The following is a 9,475-nucleotide window of genomic DNA, read 5'->3' on the forward strand; positions in this document are numbered from 1 at the left end:
GTGAACGTAAACTCAATGATAGAATCGAATCACATTATATTTTATCTATCATTTATCTGTTATACTTGTGACTTGTTTGTTATTAAATTATTATGTACTTGATATTTCAATAGTCATGTATTTCACAATTAGATCTCAACAATTACTAATGGAAGCAAAGTTTCAACTTTTTGAATTCAAGAAGTACGATCAAGCAATTTAACTTTCACAAGGATTTGGAACAGGAACGATTGCAGGAAGCAACCATTCCGGTAGGTTGATGGCCAAGATTTAGCCAAAAAAAAATATAATATTCAGATTTTATCTTGTATATTATTTTTTACACTATGTGTTGAACTTACAAAATTTTGTTCTATAGTTACACGTTGTGCAAAATGACTTGCATCATGTGCAAACTGAGTTACATCATGTACAAAATGCACAAAACTCTGTTGACTGTTCCTGGCCCAAATCCACTTTCACAAGTATTTAACCTCCATTGTAGTACATTAGAACCAGTACTTAATACGAGATGAATTATCTGAATAGGAGAACTTGTTCATGGTCATAGTTAAAGGGCAATTAAAAGTTGATGGGTAGCGAACAATAATCTTCATTTTTGGTAGAAGCTGTTTTTCATGTAATCAACCTGCAGCCACTTTTACATTCCACACCAGCATGCATCTATCTATCTTCACAGCCACTCTAGAACAGGACTCTGATTTGAAATTGTATATACAGACTACTCTTTTTCCAACAAAAGGACCTCAACTATAAATTTGGGCTCAACAAGAAGGCCGCAAAGCATATCTACCTGCAACAATGAAAATATCCACTTCAAAGTTCTATCAGAGCTCAGATTTTGCATTCAAAGGAAGCTGAAAGGAACCAGTATCCAATCTCTGGGATGCAGCTGGCTTGGAAAAGTTGTTAGATAAATGATTTTTCATTATGTTATGCCCTGAATCAGCAACATTCGCTGGCAATGGTAGCACCTGAACAGGTCTTTCAATTTTCACAGGCCTTGATTTGTTTTCAAAACCAGGAGGAATTTCTATGCCTGCTTCGCTTGAATTAGTAGGATCCACTGCCAGTGGCAGCACCTCTTCACATTGTCTTGAAATAATAACATCCATTTTTCCCACCTCTTCCCCACCCACCATGTCTATTTCCATGTCATCAGATGCTGCGACAGAGGCAGCAATAATATCTGTTGCCAGCGGTACCAGCTGAAGAGATGCCCTAGGAACAGCAACATCAATTCTTCCAACCTCTTCCCCAGCCATCATGTCTACGTCCATGTCAATGTCCTGATTGCTGTTCCATTCACCAGGAATTTCATAAGCACCATCAACCTGACATGCATGTCTTTTAGCTTTTTTCAAGGAATGAAAAACTCCCCATAGAAAGTGTCTCCCATTCCATTCTGTCAAGTCATTTAAATAAAAGGCAGAACAAGGCATGTCAGACAGTAGCACCGACAGAACTACTATAGATATTTCTTGTCATTTATGTAAGAAACATGACATTCTGTTACAACTCATTTAAAATTAAATGAATTAGCATCACTAGCATATCAATCATAAAGTCATCGTGTTTAGTCTACATTTTCATTATAGAAACCTATATGAAGTATCCTTAAATCACAAACACAAAGTTCAACTCAGAATAGGAAGTAGAAGGTACATAAAGATTTGAACCCCCGGAAGGTATTAATCCAGTTCTCTACCTTTCAATTGCAGTTTGTATTTTTTCTTTATGAAAGAGATAAATGACACAAGTTGCCACTTTTTTTTGGCCGATTACTCTGAGAATAGAAGCATCTCAGAGTTTACATACTTCACAGAATGAAGACCAGACATCTCTAGTTCTACCGTTTAGGTTCAAGACAACAACCGTTAACTGAAATTATGCCAACACCGTGTGTATTTGATTCTTAAAACAAGGCTGGTAACTCTTTAACAAGCACATCAACTAACACCTCATCTGGACAAGAATCAGAAAATAGTAGGAGATCTCACCTTGGCAGTCCAAGCTCAAGACTTTAGATGTAAATATTAACAGCTCAACCCCATCCATTAGGTTCCGCAGTGCTAAGTCCCCTGCTTCCATGGCTTCTAGCAATGAGAAATAGCTCTCACACCTACATGTCAAGACAAAGTATCTAATTATCAGATATAGAAAAAAAGAGCAGTAGAGGCAGAAACTTTTTGCCACATCCCAAAGACTACCTCTCAATAAAACTGGGAAAGAAGTACAGTCCAATATCTCTTCTGTCAAGACAGTAATTCTGGAACAAGTTTGGCCAAAGATCCCCCCGCGGAATCAATTCAAACCCAAGAATTTCAGGCATATGCTTTGAAAATTCATACACCTTTCTAAGGACTCTGGAAGGAGGATAAGCTTGAACTCCATTCATTTCCCCATGTTCAGGATCATTATAAATCTTCAAGCGTCCTCTACAAACAGCAAAAAACTTGGTTGCATTGGTAAAGAGAAATGATCAAGAATTTGGGAAAATTTAAGGCATGCATCATGATTCAAATAAACATTGCACAGATCCAGGAAGTAATTTTTTTGGTTGTAGAAGTCAATAGAATAATCAATATGAACAGGAAGCAAGGCAACTATAGTACATTGGTAAAGAGAAATGACCATATAATAAGTTGTAGGAAGCCCAATTAAGCCACATAACCATCAGTGAGATCACAACGATGTGTTTTGCAGCATCAGAAAATTCAAGTCAATCATGAGGTTTTTCCTGAGCATTAAGCACTTGAAGTAGTTCCAACTTGTAATGTTACTAAGTGAAAAACAAAGACATGGCTCCATGATTATAAAAGAAAGGGATGGGTGATTCAGGTAATGTCGCCAAGATAGAAGGCAATTTTTACTGGTTGCATACCTGAATTCGAGAATCCCCTTTTCAGAAACAACATTAGTAGTTTCTTAAATAAATTAAGCATAATATACTGAGGAATTGCTGTTAAGGTAAAGTTTACAATCAAGCATAATATAATAAGCCCAAGTGAGCAGAAAATGCAAGGAATCTTAAAGAAAATACAACAAAGCTAAAAAAATCCAGGGAATTGCATTTAAATGCTCATAGAGAACACCAAAGAAGGTAAAGTATGATATAATTCAGCAAACATCTCCTAATACCAGAAATGTTGATCATCATTCAAGGTAATCATTCTCACAATGGAAAATATTCTGTAATGGCACCTGAGTTATTTTGCATGTTTGTTTTAGACAAAGTTTTTTCCCTACTTTAGCTACAGGAACCCTGTATAAACAAAGAGGGTTGTTTTTTGGTACATAATTTAGTATCTGTCGACTAAACTCTTCATACCAAAAAACAATTTAGTATCTGCGACTAAACTCTTCATACCAACAAACAAGTCATCGTTGTGATCTGTAACTAAACTCTTCATAGAGCAATTCTGAGCTTGCAGATAATTTAGTATCTGTGCCTAAACTCTTCATACCAAAAAACAAGTCAGTTAACAAAAAAGTAGATCTACTTACTTCCAGGTAGCATCTAAAGCAGGACCACTTGAGCATTTCCTGACCTCGGGAAAGATACCAATTGGATCAGCGGTCCTAGAATCAGTCTTCTCTAGCTCCAGATTGAGGAAAACATCACCACCTGAAAAATCAGATATCCTCATTTGATGTATGGAATACCTTGATCAACCATGATAGCTTTTACTAGTCAGAAATATAACTAAATCAAGCACATGTACTCAAGCAGTTTTATTAAAAATGATTCTAAAACCAGGCTGAAAGAATTTACCATTGCCCTTATATCTCTGAATTTGATTGAAACCACAAAAAGGAGTAGTAATTATCTTGCCTGAAATAACACTTGCTTGACCACATGCCACTGGTGAAGATGCAGAGACTGTTTTGATAATTTCCTTCTCCACCCTAGTTTCTGCTTTATACTTAGAAGTATCCTTAGGCTGTTCCTTCTGCATTTCTCCCTTCAAGGAAGCCTGAAAAGGACCTGTTTCTGCAACAGCAATTCAAATTCAACAAACTGCATCAGGGATCAATGTAGATTCAGAAAAATTAAAGCACATTAAGGAATTTAGACGTCTCTCCTTGGTCCACCATCAAGCAGGTTCCACTCCTGATTAAGATAGTCCAAATGCAATTCCGGTTTTTTAACCATTGCAATTTGTCCTAAAACTGGTTTAGAAATTTTTGGCACCACCAAAGAAGACAAGTCAACAAATATCAGTGCCGTGCAGCTTGAGCTAAAACATTTTACCAAAGGTACCATGGTCTCCTTCAACATAAAGAGGTGAAAATGGAAAATAAACATACTACACACTGTTTACTTTTGACTGAACAATCCATAGTTGACACAAAGTCCTAAAGCATCACCACCTGAAAGATTAGATGTCCTCATCTCATATGTGGACAACCTTGATCAGCCATGATAGCTTTAACTAGATGTCAGGGATATAGCTAAATCAAGCACATGCAGTCAAGTGGTTTTGTTAATCATCACACTAACATCAGACTAACAATTTATCACCTCCCTCATACACTGACTTACATCAAAACCACGAACAGGAGTGGTAAATTATCTTGCCTAAGTTTACACTTGCTTGACCACATGTCGCTGGTGAAGAAGCAGAGACTGCTTTCGTGATTGCCTTTCCCACCCTAATTTCTCCTTTATCCTTAAAAGTATCCTTAGGCTGTTCCTTCTGCATTTGTCCCTTCAAAGAAGCCTGAATAGCACCTGTTTCTGAAACAGCAATTCAAATTCAGCAAACTGCATACCAGAGATCAATGCAAATTCGGAAAAAATAAAGCACATTAAGGTATATAGATGTCTCTCCTAGGTCCACCATCAGGCGGGTTCCACTTCACGATTATGATTGTTCAAGCATAATTCCAGTGTTCTACCATTACAACTTGTCCTAAAAAAGGGTTTAGAAATTTTTGGCACCACCAAAGAACACAAGGTTACAAAAATCAGTGCTCTGCACCTTGAGCTAAATGTTTTACAAAAGATAATATAGTTCCCTTCAAAATAAAGAGTTGAGAATAGAAAATTAACATATAATACATTGTTTACTTTTGATTGAACAATCCATAGTTGGCACGAAATTTCTTTACCATGCAACACCCTTTGCAAATGGATAAAAATTAGCATATTACAAGAGTAAAATTTTGCCAGTTTATATTTATATCTGTTACTTCCACCAAGACTAGAATTTGTGGATAGACGATGTAGTTAATAACCTCTTAGTCCTTTGAAAGATTGTGGAACATGTTGCCCAGGCACCGTATTCAACTGGGAGTTGTTAGGTCTCACTGCTTTCAACTGTTTTGAGGTTACGAAAGGAGGATTTACTCTAACTATGTGTATTGAAGACTCTGCAGGTATAGCTTTTGGCTTGACAGGAGTTCTATCCAAAGCAGAGGCTCCATTCTTCCAGGATACTGGTTTGGTGCTGCATGTGGACTTGGACTTAATGGGGGAATTAGAATTCTTAGCTCCTGATGATAGCATAATAACTTCTTCAACATGCATATACTTCACTTTTCCATGAGGGATCTTCTTGTCAATCCCATTCTGCCTCAAATCACAAGGTTGCTTGTTAGGTTGAGAACTTTTGCGCAGCCTGCTAGCCGTTCCGAATTGCGACCTGCAAACCAAGTCTTCCATAAAGCCAGATGTTGATGACAGCATTTTAATGCTGCGAAGACAATCATCGCAGCACCAATCTTTTGGAGAAAGCATCACCACAGAGCCACGCATGCAGTAACTTGCAAAAGAAGAAGCACAAGATTATACTAACTTAAATTTAAAACAATATCAGAGCTCGCAATTGCAGAAGGCATAATGAACCATGCATTATATCCACTGGCATTTTGAATTATATATAAAGTGGCTTTAAAAAACTGGAAAGGAATTTATGGTGGCAAGATGCAGTGTGTTTGTAACAAAAATAAGAAAATCATTGTTTGCAACAAATGAACTTGCAAACTTCACATGCAACAGTATATAGGTAAATGTCCAAAAGATACAAAGACAGAGATATATCTTTATTTACAAGGGATGGGGATAGAGAGAGAGTGTGAGATCTTACATGTGTTCACAAGAAATTTTGCATTGAGGGCAAGTTTGAATTGCATCACTGACACCTATGTCACCACAGATATCACAACACTTCTCCTACAGATTGGGACAGAAAATTTTCAGATTACTTATTAATGTATGTTGGTTTATGAAAGGTTTTGGCACTAAATGGACAGTTAGTGCTCAGAACAAGAAGCAATTTTCAAACCAACAGTGTAAGAGATTCACAATGCTATCTATACATTTTTCTCCATATAAGTGATGAAATTCATAATATTGGGATTCAACTCTTATGATAAGAACTACCAAGATTAGTATAAAATGCAATGGTTAATTGTTCAACCATGGACCAATTGGTGCAATGGTAGGTCCATTATCTTCTGTACAAGCTATAGGATCCTCCAGCATGACCACTAAAAGGTTCTACAAATAAAAAGTAAAGGAAAATCAAAATATAGAGAATCTACCCAAAACCATTTTGACTTTGTTTTTTTCTCAACTCAAAGCAGAGACTCAAACAGTGACCAATATTACCAAAAACTTGACTGACTCATTCATCAAATGCTACAGTGAGCAATACCAAACTGCCTCTTTATTTTAAAGCAAGTAATACGTGAACTTCTTTGTACAAAAAGATTATAAAAGTAATACACTGTTCTTGAACTCAACAAATTCCAAGGTCACTTAGGATTCATATGTCATAAAAATTCAACAAAACTAGTCTTGCTTAAAACATAACTGAAGCTGTTATGGTGATGGTAGTTTGATAAACCACTTCCAATAAATGCCTTTATCTTATTTATGTACTTCCAACATATGCACACAAGTCAAATTGTTCTAGGATTCGTCCTTACATGAGGGCCTGGATCATCAGCAAAGGAACTGCTCCGTAATACCAAAATATTTCTCATGTGTATTAGAAGCCAAAATGAACCAAACAAAAAAAGACACAATAGGAATGTTGAAACTACAACAAAATTACTAAACAAAAGAATAAAAGAAGACAATGCACAGTACACAAAGTTGAAGGTTTTGATTTCCACCATCTGATTCTTTTACATAAACTACAAGAAGACAATCCCAGTTAAAAAAAAAAAAGAAAAAAGAAAAATGGACATCTTAGGCACCAAGACTGGGTACTGATAATGACTTTGATGTGTGATGGTGGACTGGAGGTCAACAAATGAAGCTGTAGGAGATTATCCAGATTTAGATAAATGACCACACTGATTTGCTATCATCTTTACACAGTCAAAGCAACTCTCATTTTGTCAAAAAACAAATAGGGACTAATTAAAGTCTTCTATTCTTTTAGTTATATTACTTGTCTGCATACAGGCTAGAGAGAACATTTATCTTTCACTTATTTAATAATATAATATAATACAGACAATGCAAACTCCAGGCTTTTCCTATACAACAGCAATGGGGGATCTTACTACTTGCTAATGGCAGGTGGTCATTCTGAAACATAGGGCAATAGCAATTTGGCATGCTAAAAGGGTAGGCTACATAACCTCCAAAAAACTCATTTTTCTTTTCACTTTCAATTTACTACATAAAAGACTAGCCAAGTTAAACTAAAATGCAGTTTCAGTACTTCATATCCTACGTAGAAACTTGTAGTACATTATCTCATAAAATCCGCAAAATTACAAAAGAATATCTTTTCCCCCCTTCAATGCCAAATACTGACAGCATTCATGTACTGAAATTAATAACTTCAAAAAATTATTCATTTACTCGAAGACTATACCAAACCATTTACTAATTGATATGGCAATATATATCATTTGTCTTTGTTGCCAGTCATTCAATACAACAAGCTTGTAATATCTGCACTTCCTCTGCACACATGTCCAAAAAGTTTTATACAACTTTTAGGTCTTGCAATTGTGTACATTTTATCACTAGGTAGATGATGAATGACTTCATATCAAACAAGATATTCAAGGAATTTTTTCTGAATAAAAACTGCACCTTGATAGTCCCTCTACTTTCAAAGTTCCTATTTGCGCAAGCTTTTCTCGAAGTTCTTTATGCAAGGGCAGTGATCAATCACCAAAATTTGTTTAACATCCCAATAGTACCAAATTCCAGAATGGTACATTGATCATTTCATGTGAGATTTAGAGCTGAAATTAAGAACTTTCTACAAATCAAATGAGCCAAAGTTACACAAAATGCAGTGCTAAAATGACAAAATTTTCTTTTCCTTTATATTTTATAAAATGAGTATTTTGTATGTTATCCTTTTCTTTTGGTTCAACATTCACCAACAAACCTCAAATACCCCATTTTAATGCCTTTCAGTTTAAAACCTCTAAAGTTAGCAAATTTACTTAAAAAGACAAAGCAGAAAAAACTACAGGGATACCTATTCAGCAGAAACCAAATGGGTTGTTTTTCACCGAAAAAAAAAAATCACATGGTTCCAACCTCCTATCAAAGTAATATACCTAACAGAAGAAATAGGTAACAACAATCTAAACCACTGATACAGAGCATTAAATAAAATCCCATTTCATTAAACACAAGTAGTAAAAGAAAAAAAATATTTTTAAAAAGTAGGAATGAAATGCCCATCTCCACCTAAAAAAAAAAAAAAAAACAAAGAAATGTGAAAACAAAGAAAAGTAACCTAACCATATAAATATTCACAAAAAACCAGGAAAAACAACTTTTGATTTTGCCATTGGTCAGCTCTCCACGACGGAAGACCACATGAGGACCAACTACTCAAACCCCCAAATGTTACCGTACAATGCCATGTTTGATCCGTACATAAACCCCAGCATTCAACAAAACCCACTACCCCAAAAGCATCATGGAGCAACAATAAACAATGTGATTATGCAGGCCCCAGGAAACAACAAACTACTAGCAAAACTATCTTTTACACTAACTTGTGGAATACAATGCCGGATATTGGTTAAAAAAGTAAGCCTTTTTCATTTTTCCATTAAATAACAAATGCATAATACTTAATAGCAGACATATTTACCCGGTGGGCCTCTGCTGTTGGTTGCTGGTCCTCCATGTTTCTCTTTGACAAGGGTTCTTTCTTTGGAGACTGTGCGACTGCTTGGAGTGTGGTAGCAGTGTGCTCTGTGTGTGTGTTTGTGTGTGTGTGAGAGAGAGAGATAGAGAGAGAGAGCGTTTTTAAAGAGAGAACAGAAGACAGAAAGGGACCAGACGAGGTTGAAAAGGGTCCAAATCGAGTCCAAGTGGACAAACAAACAATTATTGACATTAATTTGACCTGGAAATATTTAGTAATAATTATTTAATAATTGGTAGCTGCTGAATGATGATTTATATACGGATTATTTAATAAAAAGAAAATAATTACGGATTTTTTATTGCTAATAATACTCCCTCCCTTTTTTTATA

General features: G+C 35.7%; 1 protein-coding gene across 4 annotated transcripts; it reads right to left on the reverse strand.

Moving 5' to 3' along the window:
• Nucleotides 1-580: 580 nt before the first annotated feature.
• Nucleotides 581-9,158, reverse strand: LOC113768601. 4 transcript variants are annotated; one of them, XM_027313026.1, is made up of 9 exons: nucleotides 9,087-9,158; nucleotides 6,093-6,178; nucleotides 5,242-5,768; nucleotides 4,583-4,741; nucleotides 3,836-3,994; nucleotides 3,508-3,628; nucleotides 2,211-2,438; nucleotides 2,001-2,122; nucleotides 581-1,405 (listed from the first exon to the last, which is right to left on the reverse strand). In XM_027313026.1, exons 1-9 carry the CDS (start codon nucleotides 9,120-9,122, stop codon nucleotides 828-830), a joined length of 2,016 nt encoding a protein of 671 aa, XP_027168827.1. In that variant the 5' UTR covers nucleotides 9,123-9,158; the 3' UTR covers nucleotides 581-827. The 4 variants fall into 4 exon arrangements, with proteins under 4 accessions (XP_027168827.1, XP_027168830.1, XP_027168828.1 ...); XM_027313029.1 differs by lacking the exon at nucleotides 9,087-9,158 and adding an exon at nucleotides 8,729-8,932 and having other exon boundaries at nucleotides 5,242-5,648; XM_027313027.1 differs by lacking the exon at nucleotides 9,087-9,158 and adding an exon at nucleotides 8,729-8,932.
• Nucleotides 9,159-9,475: the final 317 nt, after the last annotated feature.

Source organism: Coffea eugenioides, chromosome 4 (genome assembly GCF_003713205.1).
Source record: "Coffea eugenioides isolate CCC68of chromosome 4, Ceug_1.0, whole genome shotgun sequence".
Classification (NCBI taxonomy): Eukaryota; Viridiplantae; Streptophyta; class Magnoliopsida; order Gentianales; family Rubiaceae; genus Coffea; species Coffea eugenioides.

What these genes read in the sequence shown, in the direction of transcription:
- LOC113768601 (XM_027313026.1), bottom strand. Translation starts at nt 9,122, where the DNA reads ATGGAGGACCAGCAACCAACAGCAGAGGCCCACCGG. An exon ending in GCTTTAGATGCTACCTGGAA is followed by an intron (nt 2,439 to 3,507) that starts GTAAGTAGATCT and finishes TGCTGTTTGTAG; the next exon opens with AGGACGCTTGAAGATTTATA. An exon ending in CTTGAGCTTGGACTGCCAAG is followed by an intron (nt 1,406 to 2,000) that starts GTGAGATCTCCT and finishes ATGACTTGACAG; the next exon opens with AATGGAATGGGAGACACTTT.